Source organism: Acomys minous (assembly GCF_964271855.1).
Source record: "Acomys minous genome assembly, chromosome: 16".
In the NCBI taxonomy this organism is placed as follows: Eukaryota; Metazoa; Chordata; class Mammalia; order Rodentia; family Muridae; genus Acomys; species Acomys minous.
Genome location: NC_140498.1, coordinates 9,835,991 through 9,853,556, shown reverse-complemented (window position 1 = coordinate 9,853,556; position 17,566 = coordinate 9,835,991). Strand labels below are relative to the sequence as shown.

General features: G+C 48.0%; 1 protein-coding gene across 4 annotated transcripts in view; it reads left to right on the top strand.

Moving 5' to 3' along the window:
- Window positions 1-17,566, top strand: part of SPECC1 (sperm antigen with calponin homology and coiled-coil domains 1) — a 256,505-nt gene that overhangs the window by 53,938 nt on the left and 185,001 nt on the right. For all 4 annotated transcript variants that reach the window (XM_084760864.1, XM_084760865.1, XM_084760867.1 and 1 more), the window contains exon 2: window positions 10,025-10,194. In XM_084760864.1, the coding sequence (XP_084616990.1) occupies window positions 10,048-10,194 (147 nt within the window). In that variant the 5' untranslated portion in view covers window positions 10,025-10,047. The remainder of the gene's footprint in view (window positions 1-10,024; window positions 10,195-17,566) is intronic.

Genomic DNA, 17,566 nt, shown 5'->3' with positions numbered 1-17,566 from the left:
CACTCTTGGGCTGGTGGTCCTGGGTTCTATAAGAAAGCAGGCTAATCAGAATGGCTAAAATAAAAAACTCAAGTGACTGCACACGCTGGTGAGGATGTGGAGAAAAGGGAACACTCCTTCATTGCTGGTGGGAATGCAAACTTGTACAACCACTTTGGAAATCTATCTGGCACTATCTCAGAAAGCTGGGAATAGGGCTTCCTCAAGACCCAGCTATTCCACTCCTTGGAATATACCCAGAAAATGTTCCACCACACAACAAGGGCATATGCTCAACCATGTTCATAGCGGCCTTATTCATAATAGCGAGAACCTGGAATCAACCTAAATGCCCCTCAGCCAAAGAATGGATAAAAAAACCTGTGGTAAATTTATACTATGGAATACTTTTCAGCTATAAAAAAAAAAAAACAAGGAAATTCCAAAATTTGTGGAGAAATGGAGGAAACTAAAAATGATCATACTGAGTGAGTTAACCCAGAAGCAAAAAGACTCACATGGTATATACTCACTTATAATTGGTTACTAGCCCAAGAGGCATGTCCCATGAAAGTCTTCGCTTACCAGGAGGGATAGTTGTGAGGACATCCTTTTGGGACTCTAGATGAGAGAAGTATGGGAGAATGGGGAAGTAGAAGGATCCAGAGGGCCCTAGAAACCTACAAGAAGAACATCATGATGGGTGGATCTGGGCCCAGGAGTTCAGCTCAAACTACTGCACCAACCAAGGACAATACTTGCAGTAAACATTGAACCCCTACTCAGATCTAGCCAATGGACAGAACATTCTCCACAGGTGAGTAGAGAGCAAGGACTGTCTTGGACATGAACTCTGGTGCCCCATACTTGACCACCTCCTCGTTGTGGGGAGGCCTGGTGCCTCCTAGAGAAAGTATAAGCAGGCTACCAAGATGAGACTTGATAGCCTATGACCATATAGTGAGGGAGGAGGTCCCCCTCGGTCACAGACATAGGGGAGGGGAATAGGGTGAAAGCAGGAGGGAGGGAGGAACAGGAGGATACAAGTATGGGATCGCTATTGAGTTGTAATCTGAAGAAATTAATTTTTAGCAAAAGAAAAGAAAGAAAGCAGGCTGAGCAAGCCAGTAGCAGCACCTCGCCATGGCCTACTGTGCCAATCAGCTCCTTCCTGTAGCTTCTTTCCCCGTTTGAGTTCCTGTTCTGACTTCCCTCAGTGATGGGCTGTCTGTTACTTGGAAACCGTTACTTTCTTCCCAAGTTGCTTTGGTCATGGTGTTTCATCGCAGCCACAATAACCTTCACCAGGACAAAGAGGAACAGTTTATTTTGGATCACAGTGTCAAAGGTTCCAGGCATGGTTGGTTAGCCACGTTGTTTTTTGGCAGAGCATCATGGTTCTGGGCGTGTGTGTTAGAGGCAGCGGCTGGCCTCCTGGTGGGTGGGAGACAGAGAGAGAGCGTACCTGCACCTGCAGGCTTCCCCCATTATCCGCCTCTGTTCTGGCATACCCCCAGCCACCCACTCAGAATGCTGTCCCCTCATTCTCTTTTTCCACATGTCCCTTGTGTCTGGAAATGCCCTTGCAGATAAAAATGCCCATTAATCACCCAGGGTAAGGTTTTCCCCTCCCTTGCGCAGTGCTGGGGCTTGACTCCAGGGTCTTGTACACGCCAGGCAAGCACTCCACACCGGAGCCGCACCCCCCAGCCCCATAAGGGGGTATTTACTGTAATACCCAGAAGAGCCTAAGACAGTTGAATGAGGAGGAACAGCGGCCCCAGGACTAGGTGCACGGTGGAAGGTGGCACTGCCAGGCCTGCCTCGGGGAGTTAGCAGCCTTCTTGTTCCTTAGTGCTGAGCTGTAAACTGTAGGTGTTGGGGGGGGGGCTACCTGGCAGGGGAGTCGGGAACACGAGAGATAATAGGAGGAAATGTGGATCATTGTGCTGGCTCACGGTTGATAAGTACTAGCTGGAAAATAAGGATAGAGGCCAGGCGTGGTGGTGCACGCCTTGAACCCCAGCACTTGGGAGGCAGAGGATCAATGTGAGTTCGAGGCCAGCCTGGTCTACAAAGCAAGTCCAGGAAGCCAAGATAATATAGAGAAACCCTGTCAAAAAAAAAAAAGAAAGAAAGAAAGAAAAGGAAAGAAGGATAGATGGAGGGTTTGTAGGAGAAAGTGACTGAACCTCCGAAGTCTGATGGGAATACAAGGAGTGGAGTGCTAGCATTGTGCTGGGTAAAGCCCATTAGAACCACTGCAGTGGGTATGGGGGTGTGGGAGTATGGGGGCGGGGTCTGATCTGTCCACGTGTACAGCTGTGGATTTGAAATATGAAAGCCTGGGGCAGAGTCCAAAATGATGCTAAGGGCTGGATGCCGAAAGAAAGATGGTGCTCAAGTCAGATGGGCAGTTGCCCGGGGTCGGGGGGGGGGGGGGAGGGAGCGGGGCAGGAGGATTGAGGGGGTAGGAGGGGTTGAGCCTAGTTATGAGAGTATGTTGAGGATGCTGCTAACGATTGCGGTGGACAGGCAGACCCCCACGAGGATGTCCTCTGTCTGCTGGGCGGCTGAGTAAAGGGGACAGAGTGCCTAGGAGCCCCTTGTGCCTGGAGAGACAGACTCTAGAGGGAGGAGACTTCAGTTTACTTTGGAAGGTAGTGTTTAAGTGAGCCAGCCAAGGGAGCTGGGCGTGTGTCCTTGGTTTCCTGTGTTTGTGCCATGCAAGGCCACTAGAGACACTGGGCTCACTCTCCAGCCTCTGCGGCACCCTGTGGGGACTGGAGATATGGCTTCTTTGAGCCACCACCACTACCACTGCCGGCCACATCCTCCGTATCTCTGTGGTGGGTTAGATTTTCTCCTGAAGTACACATCTTCTGGACCCTGGTCCAGTTAGTTCCCTCTGGGCTCTAGCGGCCTCCTCCGCTGTCTCCTGCAGGCCAGAGGTGCTGAGGGTAACAGCCCTGGGGTTCTACAAGCTCTGCCGTGCCCTCATTCCTCTGTGCTCAGCCCTCTTTTCCCAGCAGGCGTTCCAGGCAGAGGTGGAGGCCTGCACCAGACGCCCCAAACCAGGACAGAGCAAATATGACTCAGGATGCTTCGGCCTGAATAGGCATGAAAGCCTTCGGCTCCCTCTCTTCTTCTCCTCACTTTGTTCTTCTGCCATGTGGTCTTTAAAACTGTTCCCAGAGAAAGGGCTCCTGAGGGATTTTATTTCCATCTCCTTTTCCTCCAGCTTTGTCTCGCTCGCTTCGAGTCTTTGATGTCAAGCCGCATGATAAGTAAGGAAATAACTGCCCATTAGTGGTCACCCCACTCTGCAGGCCGCCTGCTGCTTCTTGGTTCAGCTTTGGAGCCAAAAGGACACCCCAGACTAGTAGTTCTGAGCACTTGATCTCAATATAGCCGCGGATTACAGCCTCCTCCACCACCTGCGTCTTGTATTCATGACCGCCTCTGCCTTGGTTTCTCATTCCAGGCTTTGCCCTGTCTGTTACTTTTGGTTCCTGCCCTTGGCAGAGTGCTGTGATTTCTGAGTTCCTGACATTCTTTTGTTTTGTTTTGGTTTGTTTTTTTGGGCAGGGTGGTGGTGGTGGTGGTGGTGGTGATTTGAGACACGGTTTCTATGTGTAGCCTTGGCTGTCCTGGACACGCTTTGTAGACCAGGCTGGCCTCGAACTCACAGAGATCCGGCTGCCTCTGCCTCCCTGAGTGCTGGGATTACAGGTGTGTGCCACCGCCACCAGCTTCCTGACGTCATTTATTTTTAGGTTTGTGATAAACCAGTGCTCAAACAGCTCCTGTGTGTAGCTTTTGTCTGCACACAGGACCAGTGGGTCCTGGTTTGTAGCTTTTCTCCTGATGTGGTATAGAAATCTTTTCTTTTCCCTGTTGACCACGTAGGAATTTTAGGCTATTGGAGATGGTTTCTTTCATCTCCAAGCCACAGGAAATAATCATTTTGGAAGCATTTCCTGTGGCCATCGCTGGAGTGCGAGGGCAGTTAACAGTCTGTGTTCCGTGGGAAGCTCAGCAGGTGTCTGTCTAAGACCCTGTGACCCCGAGGCTGCTTCCTCCACAACATCGCTGACAGACTGACCCAGATGCTTTATTGTCCTGGGATTCCTTTGGTGGCTAGGCTGCCTAGTGGTACCCCAAGGTGTTCCACTTTGGATGCCTTGTGCCCCCTGGGGCCGGCTGGAGTTATCTCAGGCCCGGAACTGGCCCATCCAAGTGTCTGGAGCTAACTACTGTCCTAATAGCCTTTGGCTAGATATTTTCGGCGTGTTGAACCCTGGCGCTGCACTTCCTGCCAGGTCCCATGGTAATTGCGCTATGCGCACATTCCTGTTTTCCTGCTTCTCCAGATTGAATGCTTTAGCTTTCTGCTGCTTTCCTCTGCTTATTGTGTTCGTGGCTGAGACCTGAATGCCCTCCCACTCTTGGAGACTCATTATTTTCTGTTCATCCAGAATGGTTTCCTGGTCGCCTTCCAGTTTTCTTCCCTTAAAAGGGAAATAAAGACAACCCCCACCCACCCCTTCCGGCTAACCCCAGCCCCGGCTGGGAAGACCACAGTTCCTAAGCTCTTGCTGGGACCCAGTACCTCTTTCCTAAAATACCCTGTCCTGTCCCCCCCCCCCCCCCCCGCTCCTCCCCTCCCACCCCAGCTCCCTCTCTTCTTTCGTCACTACTTTATGCTGTGCAGCTCGTGGGGACAGTTTAAATGTAAGTCTTACACTGTTCTAAACAGGAACGAAGCTTGGCATCACAGTAAAATGCTTGAAATTAAAAGACCCAAACCAACCCCTGGGGGTGCCCGCCCTCCTTCCATTTCCAGTCTTTTCTCTCGAGTGATCCCTAGATTCAAGTGTAGTTCCTTAATTGATTTGACCCTTCGTATTGTTTATGCGGAGTTTAAGAAATCAAAGAATTAAGGCACAGTTACCCTGTGCTTGGCCGGAGGCCACCTGTACATTTCCTGTTACCAATTCACATCCAGGAGAGAACCGTTGCTCAGCGAGTGTGCCCACCTGTGTTTATCTTGCGGCTGAACAGATTTTCCAAAACCAATGCTGAGACTGTAAGGCCTCTGCCTCTGCCTGTCTCCTCCTCGGCTTCCACGTGTTCATATTTTCAGACAGAAACAGGCTGTTCTGTGTACAGGAAGAACGCTTGCCTGGGGTAGCTGGCAGCCTCCGTTCTGAAGACTTAAATTGATCTGTGGCTGTGTACTGTCAGGCTAGCAAGCAGTGCCGGTCGACACAATTGACAGGAGGCAGCTCATGTTTGTGACACATCTTCCGTTGCCACCCCGTAAGGCCATCTGATGACGAGAGGCAGAGACTTCAGACGCGGCCAGGCTCCCAGGCAGCGAGGAACTGGTGGTTCGATCCACAGCCCTCTTGGTTTCTTGTATGGGCGGGGATTATCCGGGTGGCCTGTCCATCCTGGTTTCAATCTTGGCTACAGATGAGTTCTGTGATCTAGGCAAGTTGCTTGATGTCCCTGAGTCGAAGGAAACTTGCTCTTCTATGCAATGGAAGTGTTTTAGTTTGTTAGCGTTAAAATGGGCGCCGTGTAAATAACTGAAAATTACTGCTCACAGTTGCGGAGGCTGCCAAGGCTGAGATCAGAGCCAGCAGACACAAAATGCCTAATGAGAGCTCACGGTCCAGCTCACGGAGTCCCCTTCTGATGGTGGCCTCCCTTGATAGAGGGGCAAAACTATTCCCTTCGGCCATTTCTGAAAGGGTTTTTTGCTTTCCTGACCCAACTCCTCCCAGATGTCCCACATCCTAACAATACCATCTGGGGGTTTGGTTTCCACCGTGTGAATTTGGGGGATACACCAATATTCAGACTAAAGCACAAGACAACACATCCCAGGGCTGAGGTAATTCAGGACACTACCCACACAGGGCATTTGCCAGCACCTTCTACTCACAGAGAATGGCGTGGCTGCTACCAGGTGACTGCAGCATTTAGGAGCCAGCGGTTTCTCTGTGTGTCCGAGGGCCAGGACCAGCGTGGATGCTGAGGGGGGTAGTAACAGAAGCAGTGTGTGGGGGGTTGATTGGGTGTGGAAGCCTATGGGTGGGATGGGCCTGGACTGCACCTGCTCCCTGTCCAGCAGGAGACCTTCTTGCAAGAGTAAAAGGGCAAGGTCAGTGTCAGCCCGTCAGACTGGCTCACGGGACACATCACTCTCAAATCTGTTTCAGAGGAGCCCAAGGGTAGGAGTGGCCAGGGACTACTAGGATTCCAAGGACACAGAGAAGACCTTCATCATAGTTGGAGTGGAGGACAGGGTAAATTTTAATAGGTTCCTAAGACACAGAGCTTGAGAGACTGACATCATCTGACAGTACAGGGACCAACCCTCCTGCCTCAGTCCCTTGTCCTTGCCGTGACTGTTTTGATGCCGCAGAGCTCAGTTGTTACTTCTCTATGCCGATGGTGAGAGGTCACTCCTGGGCGTCCCCTCTGGCACTTGCCCCACTTGTGAAACAGGGAGAAGTGGGTGTCCTTAAAAGCAATGGAGACTTTCCCACCTCCCATGTGCCTAGTTTGCAGAGTAAGGCACCAGAGAAGCCAACAAGCAGCAGGGCTATCCCAAGCCAATGAGGAGGGCTATCCCAAGCCAATGGCTTCTGGGTCCCACAGACAATGGGTGGGTGAGTTTAGAAAGCAGTTTTAGGATAGTATTTTAGGTGTGGACTTAAGAGGAAAAAGAAAAGCAGAGCTCTTGCATAGCAAGAGTAGGTTCCAGAAAATGGGGTACCATCAAGCAGCCAAGCTAGGGGCTTTTTGTAGTACTTAGAGCAGAAACCACTTGGAACAATGAGCTGTTTAGTCCAGCTGGCCTACCTGTGGGTACCTAGATGCCTCACAGTGTTGGCTGCGTCTTCACGTACAGTTTCTAGGCAGTACGGCTCATTCCGATTGTGTAAAAGGAGAAGAAAACTAGTAAGAAACCAGAGCAGGAGCCAGAGGCCCCCTTCGGCATTTCTGGCCTCTGGCCAGGACAAGACCAAAAACATTGCTGGCTTATGCCCAAGGACAAGAACGGGGCTCCCTATCCCTAAAACGCTTGACCAGTTTTGGTACCGTGCTCTCATCACTGAGGATGACTCTTCTTGGTTACGGTGGGTAAGATGTTCAGGGTTCACTATGGGGGCAACTCGAGATTCTGAAAGATGGAGTTGGCAGGAAAGAGACTAGCAGGTGGGTAAGCACAGAAGGAAGGGCCGAGTCCAGGGAAGGAGATCGAAAGGGAAAAGAATGACAGGCTCTCAGGGGAGGGAGCGTGGATGCCTAACCTGGGGCCATTTGCTTGTGAATGGCTTTAACAGATTCAGAACATTCGAGGAGCATAGAGAAAGGTGATGTGGTAAGAAGGGACCCAGAGGACTTTAAATCAGAGCCGGCGACCTGCTTATATATTTGAATCTGGATCGGGATTGATTAATTAACTGGTTGAGTCATTCTGAGATGTCAAGAGAATGGTTGGCAGGGGGAAGCATCCATCTTTCCCTGCCGCTTCTGTCGTCATCGTTTTCTGGGAAGCAGAGCCCAGGCATTTCCATCAGGGGAACCGTGGCAGGTTTTGGAAAGCATGCACCTACTGCTTTCCTGAAGTACCGTGGTCATCCCTAAGCCATTCTAAGAGCATACGTGTGGGTGCTGGTTGTGTGGCTGTTTTGTTTAAGTGATCTGCACAAATCAGCCTGGCACGGTCCTGGTTGTCTCATAGTTGGGGGCAAAATTCACTGGTTCTCTTGAAGAATCACTCAGGCTGCGTTCGATCGCTTGTTCTATATTGCGAGAGTACTAATGAAATTAGTCACCGCACAGGTCTTAACCTAAGCATTCTTTTATGGTTGCTGTGGAAACCGGAAAGAAAAACATGGGTTGAGAAAGAAAAATAACCAGTGCTAAACATCAGTAAAATATATTGTCAGTAAGCTGCTTTTTAAATATATATATATGTATATATGTATATATATATATATATACTGAAGTTTTAAGAAATCACAAGACCCGGAAACAAGCTGAGAAGGTTCTGAGCAAATTACGTAACTGAAATGATGTCACGTTCCTTAGGAAAAGATACGGACAACATTTCATGTGTGTGTGTGTGTTTGTGTGTGTGTGTGTACATGCGTGTTTTCTAGCAGTGCCAGATATGGAACCCAGGGCCTAGTTCATGCTCTGCACACACACATGACTTGAGCAATGCTGCAGAGTCTCATCATTAGCTGCGTTCGCAGAGATGCAGAGTACCAGCTAGACAGGACATGCTTGCTTCCTGCAGTCTACTCGCTTTTCATAAACAGAAAGAGGAACTGGGTGACACTTGGAGAGACAGATACTGTCTGTTGAAATGGTTGCTTCTGCTCAGGACGGGGACAGGAACATATGGCAGTGGCAGCCTGAGCCGGGCTGCAGAGCACTGTGTGCTTGATCTCAGGGGTCCTGGGATGCTCTGAGGCAGAGAAGACCTCCCCTCCAACTCTTAGCAGCAGTTACCTTCCCTTAAGGGTGGCTAATCAGAGCCTTGTGTCCCATGGGAGTGGTTGCTAGACTTGCTTGTCACCTGTGGGTGCTCTTTAAAAGGAAGGAGGAGCACTGTGCTTTGGGTGCCTTGTGTCATACCAGAACACACAAGGAAGGATAGACAGAGGCGGGACAGTGGTTGAAGGACACCAGGATCCAGCCTTGTGGTCCAGCCTTGTGATGCTTTTGACAACAGACACTAAGGCTTAGAGGGTGAAAGTGACCGTGAACGATGGTTGATAGTTGGACCTGGCTTGCCTGCTCTTCTGTATCTGTATTTGAGTTTTCTCCCAGGTCCTTAGCTGCAGTCTACTACTTTTTTTTTTTTTCTTCCTGAGACAGGGTCTCTCTACATAGCCCTGGCTGTTCTGGAACTCATTATGTAGACCAGGCTGGTCTTGAACTTACAGAGATCCATCTGCCTCTGCCTCTAGGGTACTGGATTAAAAATATACACTACTGGGACTGGAGAGATGGCTCAGCATCTAAGAGCATTGACTGCTCTTCCAGAGGATCTGGGTTCAATTCTGAGCACCCACATGGCTGCCCACAACTGTCTGCAACTCCCAATCTGACACCCTCACACAGATGTACATGCAAGTTAGACACCAATGCACATAAGATAAAACTAAATAAAAATTTAAAAAATATATACACAACTTAGTCTTGCAGTCTACTTCGAACAATTTTTTCTTTCATAAATTATTTAACTAGGGAAATTACTCTGCTTCATGGTGTCAGGTCTGACCAATTAAAATGTGCTTTATTAATTTTTAAATGGTATCCATTTTTATCAAAAGGAGTCATTTGTATTTCTGTAAAATCTAACTCTCAAATAATTCATTTATATCTGCTTAAAAATTAAGAGCCAGGTGTGGGAGCGCATACCTTTATAATCTCAGTACTCAGGAGGCAGAGGCAGGGGGATTGCTGTGAGTTCGAGGCCAGCCTGGTCTACAAAGTGAGTCCAGGACTGCCAAGGCTACACAGTGAAACCCTGTCTCGAAAAACCAAACCAAACCAAACCAAAAAAAAAAAAAAAAAAAAAAATTAGGGAGATTGTTTTGATAGTTCTAAATGCAAAGCTTGGGGCATTTATATCTTGAAACAAGATGCTGGATTTTGTGTGTGTGTGTGTGTGTGTGTGTGTGTGTGTGTGTGTGTGTGTGTGTACAGACAGATGTGTAGTATAACACCTATCTGTTAAGTGTGAAAAGAATAAGCTATCATTTGCTGAAAGTGGCATCAGAACAGCAGTAATTTTGCATATACATTTTGATCAACTGGTAAGCAGAGGCGTGAAAATGAGCAGTGTGCAAAGGCAGCATCTTAGGGATACAGTGTCCCTCACCTGGCTAAACCCCGACACTCGTTCTGTGGTAGCACCTGTGAGCTCAGTGACTGGAGCTCGGAAAGCTTTATCATGTCACCCCCAGCTGTGGTCTTGGAGACATGTGTTTCCCTTTTTGCCCTTCTGCAGAGAGACGGTCTCCCCAGGACATCATGAGGAGCGCCACCAAGCCCTGGAGTCCAGTTGCCAAAGCAGGCAGCCATGGCCCTGATCGCACTCGGCCCCTTGCTGGGACCCCTTCCGGCATGAAGAGTTCCAAGTCTTCCACCTCGCTGGCCTTCGAGTCTCGGCTTAGTAAGGTACAGACTTCCAGGGCAGGGCTCTGAGGGTGCTCAGTGGCCCCTCGGCAGGGGTGAAGAGGAAGGACAGTCAGTGAACCCCAGGAGCTCTGGAGGGAGGGACCCAGAGAGGTAGCCAATCCTGACCTAAGGGATGGAGTGGGGTGCTCCAGGTGGAGAAAGGTCTGCGTGAGAGGTTTAATGCAGTGCTTGAGGCCGCCTGGCCTGGCTTAAGTGGGTGCTCTGGCTCTCCCTAGATCGGGGTCAGGGTCATACGTAACCACCCGACCCTTTCTTGACCTGCCTCCAAGGTTAACGCCCTCTGCCAAGGACTGTACTATGCTCTCATTTTCCTTCCTCCTCTGTATCCCCTGGGGTGCTAGCAGAGGGCAGGCCTGGGTTTTCGCTCAGCTCTTTCCCTGTTCCGTTCACTTTCTGTGTCGGGGTTCTTCCCATGAGCCACTAGCTCTTCCTTTCTGGGCCAGAATGAAATTCATAGACAGTGATTTATTAGAGTGGTTTACAGGCTGTGGTCCTGCTAGTCCAACAATATCTGTTTACCAACAGAGAGTCCAAAAATCTAGAAGTTCAGTCCATAAGGCTGCACGTCTCAGCTGCTCTTCAGTATACGTCCGAGTCCCAAAGACGTAGGGTCTAATGCCAGTGAGGATGGACTTGCCAGCCAGGGGAGGGCAAGTAAGCAAAGGACAAAGAACTTTCTTCTCTCGTGTCCTTTATATAGGCTGCCACCAGAAGGTGTGACCTGTCCCACTTCAAATTTTTTAAGAAAAAAAAAATCCCTCACAGGTGTGCCAAGCTGCTTGTATTTTAGTTAATTCCAGATGGTGCCAAGTTGACAACCAAGAACAGCCATCACAGTAGATAAGACTCAGCTAACAACATTTTTAAATTAAAAAGTTAGTTACAGCTGGGCACGGATGGCTTACGCCTTTAATCCCAGTACTTAGGAGTCAGAGGCAGGTAGATCTCTGTGAGTTCAAGGCCAGCCTGGTCTACACAGAGAGACCCTGTATTGAAATACATTTTAAAAACCCAATTAATTCTAACCCATAACAGCACATTTTGAAATTCACCTTTTAAATGAATAAATTCATTCCACCAATAATATACTGAAAATATTTCATATGTTTATCAATAATACTTGGAATATGTTGAATATATTTTACATTGACACAGAGCCTACCTATATAGGTTGGATGGAACTTACACTTACCCTGCCTTAACTTCCTCAGTGCTGGGACTGCAAACATGTACCACCATGCTCAACTCCTTAAGTATGTTTAGAGCAGTTTTGTTTTGTTTTGTTTCCGAGACAGGATTTCTCTGTGTAATAGCCCTGGCTGTCCTGAACTATACTTTGTAGATTAGGTTGGCCTTGAACTCACAGAGTTCTACCTGCCTCTGCTTCCTGAGTGCTGGGATTAAAGACATGTACCACCACACCTGGCTTAGAGTGGTTTTTTTTTTTTTTTTTTTCCCGAGACAGGGTTTCTCTGTGTAGCTTTGACTGTCCTGGACTCACTTTGTAGACCAGGCTGGCCTCGGACTCACAGCGATCTGCCTGTCTCTGCCTCCCGAGTGCTGGGATTAAAGGTGTGCGCCACCACGCCCGGCCTTAGAGTGGTTTTTAAATTAAAATATTATTACATCATTTCTCCCTTTCTTTTCCTTCCTCCAGCCCTTCCATTCTCCCACCCCCATTCCCTCTCAGACTCATGGCTTCTTTTTCTTTACTTGTTACAACAACAACAACAACAACAAAACACACACACATAACTATATGAAAGAACCTGATCAGTCCATTTGATGCTACTTGCATGTAAATGGTTTCAGGGCTTACGACTTGCTATTGGATAACAGTTAGGGAACTTATCTCACTCTCAGCATTGCTTAGTTACCTATAGTTCTTTTTCTGTGTGTGGGGGGAGGACCCCTTGAGATTGTCCCCTTCCAGGTCACCATGTCTATCGGTGTCTTCTTGTTCAGGCTTTGTTTAGGCAGCCATAGAAGTTGAAGACTCGTGGGTGAGGCTTCCCTGTCATTTCTAGGAGACACGGTCTCACTGCAGATTTCTTAATCCTCTGGCTTGTAAAATGCCCACAACCAGTTGTTCTCTGCATTTTGACTGGCTGTGGTTTTCTGTAATCGTCTCTGTCTATTGCAAAGGGAAGTTTATTTCATGAGGAGCGAGGGCTATAATTATCTGTGTGTATACGGATGTTCTAGTTAGGGTTTTATTGCTGTGAAGAGATACCGTGAGCACGGCAACTCTTATAAAAGAAATCATTTAGTTGGGGCTGCCTTGCAGTTTCAGAGCTTTGGTCCATTATCATCATGGCCAGAAGCATGGCAGCATGTGGGCAGACACGGTGCTGGAGAAGGAGCTGAGAGTTCTTGATCCACGGGCAGCAGGGACAGACTGTCTTCCGCATTGAGTGTAGCTTGAGTATATAAGACCTCAAAGCCTGCCTCTAGTGACATACTTCCCCCAAGACCTTTTAGTAGTGCCACTCCCTATGGCCAACCATTCAAATACAAGAGTCTTTGGGGGCCATTCAAGCCACCACAAAGGATATACTTAGGATACAATTAGGAATTATTGTGGCTTTATAGAGTGGTGGTAGTGAGACCCATGACCTCACTAACCCCGAGTGGGTGGCTAGGCTCACTAGCTTTCAAGCCCGATGTGCTTGCATCCTGAGTCCTGTGTCTGAAGTACGTGGTGTCTTCAGAAATAGGGACCTTCGATCTCTGGGAGCGAGCCAAGGCGAAGCCTATATTGTTTTGGGAGTATCTTGGACTCTCCTGACTAACAAACAAAAAAGGGGGTTTCTTATGCTGGTACTGGGTTTTTTTTATTAGATAGTTTATGGCTTTTGGGCAGGCATTCTCAGCCCAAATAGCATAACTGCATTTAATATATATATTAAGTTTATATAATATATATATATTATACGCTTTATGTATGATATGCAACTTTAGGTATCTCATGACTTATCCAAACATTCTGAGGTACTTTGAATGAGAATGACCCCCATAGTCTCATATGTTTGAATACTTGGCCCCCAGTTTGTATAACTATTTGGGAAGGATTAAGAAGTGTGGCCTTGCCCTGGAGAGATGGCTCAGAGGTTAAGAACACTGTCTGCTCTTCCAAAGGTCCTGAGTTCAGATTCCAGCAACCACATGGTGGCTCACAACCTTCTATAATGAGATCTATTGCCCTCTTCTGGCCTGCAGGCAGAACACTGTATACTTAATAAATAAATCTTTAAAAAAAAAAAAAAAGTTGGGGGCTGAAGAGATGTCCCAGCACTTGGGGAGGCAGATGCAGGCAGATCTTTGTGAGTTCAAAGCCAGCCTGGGCTACAAAGTGAGTTCAGGACAGCCAAGGCTACACAGAGAAACCTTGTCTGGAAAAACAAAACAAAACAAAGCACTCTCTGCTCTTCCAGAGGTCCTGGGTTCAATTCCGAGCAACCACGTGGTCACTCACAACCATCTAGAATGAGATCTGGTGCCCTCTTCTGGTGAGCAGACAGACGTGCAGGCAGAACGCTGTATATGTAATAAATAAATAAATCTTTAAAAAAAAAAAGTATCAGAGTGTTTCTGAGGATAGCCTGAGCTTTCTTGGCCTGATATTATGGCACGAACAGCTGGGTCTAGGGAAGGGTGGTAGTCGGAACTGAACCGCACCCGCACCTCGCCGGCCCTGTCCTTTCCAGCCAGAGGTGACCAAACATCACTGGAACTCCAGCAGAGGAGAGGAGGGAATGGTGATGATAAAGAATCAAGTAGATTTCCTTCCCTTGTGAAAACTTGCGAGCAGACAGGGCAGTTGGAATCTGCAGCCCGTCTCCCAGCAGCACTGTGATGTTTGTCTCAAAGGCACTGGATGTGGGTGCCTTAACTGTTCACAAACAGGAAACCGAATCGAATCCACCCAAAATAGAACTGAATGCCTAATTTCAGATGCCGGCTGAGCTGCAGGAGCTGGAAGAGCAAGGCAGGAGATGCAGGAGGGGTGGGCAAGGATGCCGCTGGGCCCCCTCCTCGTGGCATTGAAGCAGCAGCATGCTCTGGCTTCCACGGGCCACATCACTCCAGCCACAATGGAGGGCCAGCGCCGGGAGTCAGGGCTTACCTAGTTACATCGACAAAGCATTAGTTTGGGTTTCGATGAACAGACAAGAAATTCAAGTTGAACCTCACTGTCTGCGGGTGTCCTTCCTCCAGGATTCCTGTGGATGCCGGAGTCTGTGGGTGCTCAGGGGCCTTCTCAGAAACACTGTGGTATTTTCCTAAGACCTGCAAGTCCTTCGCTGTGCCTTACACTCCAGCATCTCTGGGTTACTTATAATATCTATTTTGATGTGAATAGCTGTTACACTGTGCTGTTTTAGGAATAAGGACAAGGAGAATAATGCAAATTTTATATACAGATGCTATTTTTTTCTCCTGCTGTTTTTGAGTAGAGTTTGGCTCAGTCCAAGGATGACAGTACAGTGAACAGATCCCCAGGTTCCCACATCTCTAGGATGAGGGTACAGAAATGCATCTCAGAAGGGCTGCCTGGGCCAAGGACTGGGCGCTAGAGCTGGTCTCCTTCACCCTTTCCCACTGCTTCTGTGTCACCTCCTGATGCCCAAGCCTTGCCCAGTGTGCATAGGAAGCATTTGGCCAGGCTGCTGACTTCCTGCATCTCTTGGAAGACCTAGTCACCTTTTTGCTCATTTCCTATTCGATGACAAAAGGAAAGGAAAGCAACAAAGGAAAACAGAGGCTAGATGCTTGTCTTAGCCTGGCCCTGCACAGGCTGCCAGACCCTGCAGCTAGGGACCTGTTTGGAGACATCAGGCTTTCCCAGCATGTACTGTAGCAGTATATTCTGGAAGGTGTGCAGCCTTCCAGTACGGGCTCCTTGTCTCAGTCTCGAGACCCAAGCAGTGTTCTGTGATAGTTCCTACAGAATGCTCTCACCATGATTGTCACTAGCCACCTGTGGCACTGGAGCCCTTAGGATGTGGCCATTTTAAATGGAGATACGCTCTTAAGCCAGGTTTAGAGAGTTAGTACCCAAAATTGCAGAAGAGTGCACTAATAGACAGCCACGAGCCACGAGATGACACTTCAGCCAGTGGTGGACACGCGAGCGAGGGCACTGTAAGATTTTAACGGTGCTGAAGGACTTCTGTGGCCATTGTATTGTCAGAGCACAGTGCCTTGCTCACGTGTGTGGGGTAATATATTTGTGTGCCCGCTTTGCCAGTCATATGAGGGAATGTACACCCTGCTATCTACTCAGTATAATAAAGTTTCAGACAGCTGTGTTTCTGGTTTATGTATTTGCATTAGTAACTATTCTGGTGCATACCTGCTTACAGAGAGAGAGGTGTGCTGTAATCACTATGTGAGGCTGTGTGGTAGTCTCTCGTTCATAGGTGCTGTTGACTGCGTCTCCTGAGTATGTCCTTTCTCTTGCACTTGATTTAGTCCTGTGTTGTTCATCCATCATGACCCCAGAAAGAGTACCTATTTATACATACACACATGCATGCATATTATCAATATAGTCTATATATATACCATATAGCTTGTTGTGCAGTGGTTTGTGGGAGTACATCCTACATACAGTGTTTGCACCACGAAAGAATTACCTAACTATGCATTTCTCAGAATATCCCTTCGTTAAATGACTTTGAGCATTTTATATTGATCACATATTAAGTATTGATAATATTTTGGTAGATTAACTTATAATATATAAATTCCTTTTTTTTTTTTGTATGTGTGTATTCATTTGGGTGTGGGTATGAGTGTGCATGTATGTGTGTGTGTAGGCCAGAGGTCAACATCAGGGATCTGGTTTTTTTTTTTGTTCTCGAGACAGGGTTTCTCTGTGTAGCCTTGGCTGTTCTGGACTCACTTTATAGACTGGGCTGGGCCTCAAACTCACATTGATCCACCTGACTCTGCCTCCCGAGTGCTGGGATTAAAGGCGTGTGCCACTATGCCCGGCAGGGATCTTATTTGATTGCTATCTGCCTTAGATTTTGAGACAGTCTTATTAAACCAGGAGCTTACCAGTTGGCTAGGCTGGCTGGCCAACGGGCTCCAGGCATCCCCCTGTCTCTGTTCTCCCAGGGCTGTTTTTATGTGGATGCTGGGAATCGGAACTGATTGTCTGACTATCTGTATCTTTCTTTCTTCCCTCCCTCCCTCCCTTCATTTCTTCCTCCTTCCTTTCTTTTCTCTCGTTATAGTGGTTTTATGAGATAGGGTTTCTCTGTGTAGCCCTGGCTGTCCTGGAACTCACCCTGTAGACCAGGCAGGCTGGCCTCAAACTCAGAAATCCACCTGCCTCTGCTTCCCTGAGTGTTGGAATTAAAGGCGTGTGCCACCACCTCCCAGTCCTCTTTCTTTCTTAAAGCAGGGTCTCTCTATGTGGCCCTTGCTGTCCTAGAACTCACTTTGTAGACCAGGCTGGCCTTGAACTCACAGACATCTGCCTGCCTCTGCCTCCCAAGTGCTAGGATTAAAGGTGTGCGCCACCCCATGCTGTATTAAGTTTATCTTTAAAATGTATTACTATTATTATTGTGGGGCTGGGACAGGTGTGTGGAATTCAGTTTGGAGTCTGTCCTTTCCTGCCACCATGGTTCTCGGGACTAAACTGAGGTTGTCAGGCGTGTGCAGCAAGCAGCAGGACACTGCCAGGCCACCGCAGCGTCTTTATGATTGGTTGATTGATTAATTTTTCTTTTGTTTTTTTAAAAATATTTTATTAATTTATTCATATTACATCTCAATGGTTATCCCATCCCTTGTATCCTCCCATTCCTCCCTCCCTCCCATTGATTGGTTGATTTTTCAATACAAGGTTTCTCTGGCTGTCCTGGAACTCACTCTGTAGACCAGGCTGATCTCGAACTCAGGGATCCACCTGCCTCTGCCTCCCGAGCGCCAGGATTAAAGGCATCACCATAGATTCTTTATTTGCTTTAGTTTACTTTTTGTTTGTTTGGGTTTTTTTTTGTTGTTGTTGTTGTTTTTTTTTTTTTTTTGAGACAGGGTTTCTCTGTGTAGCCTTGGCTGTCCTAGACTCGTTTTGTAGACCAGGCTGGCCTCGAACTCACAGCGATCCGCCTGCCTCTGCTTCCGGAGTGCTGGGATTAAAGGTGTGTGCCACCACACCCAGCTCTTTAGTTTACTTTTTAATGTAGCTGCCAGACACGATAAATTTATGAGGTGAGTAGCATTCGAATTCCACAGACGGGCTGCTCTAAACAGTTTCACAGTCCCTGGAAATGTCTGCCTCAACCTGAAATTCAGCAACTTGGTGGTTGGTGTTGAGTTCGAGAAGAGCCGC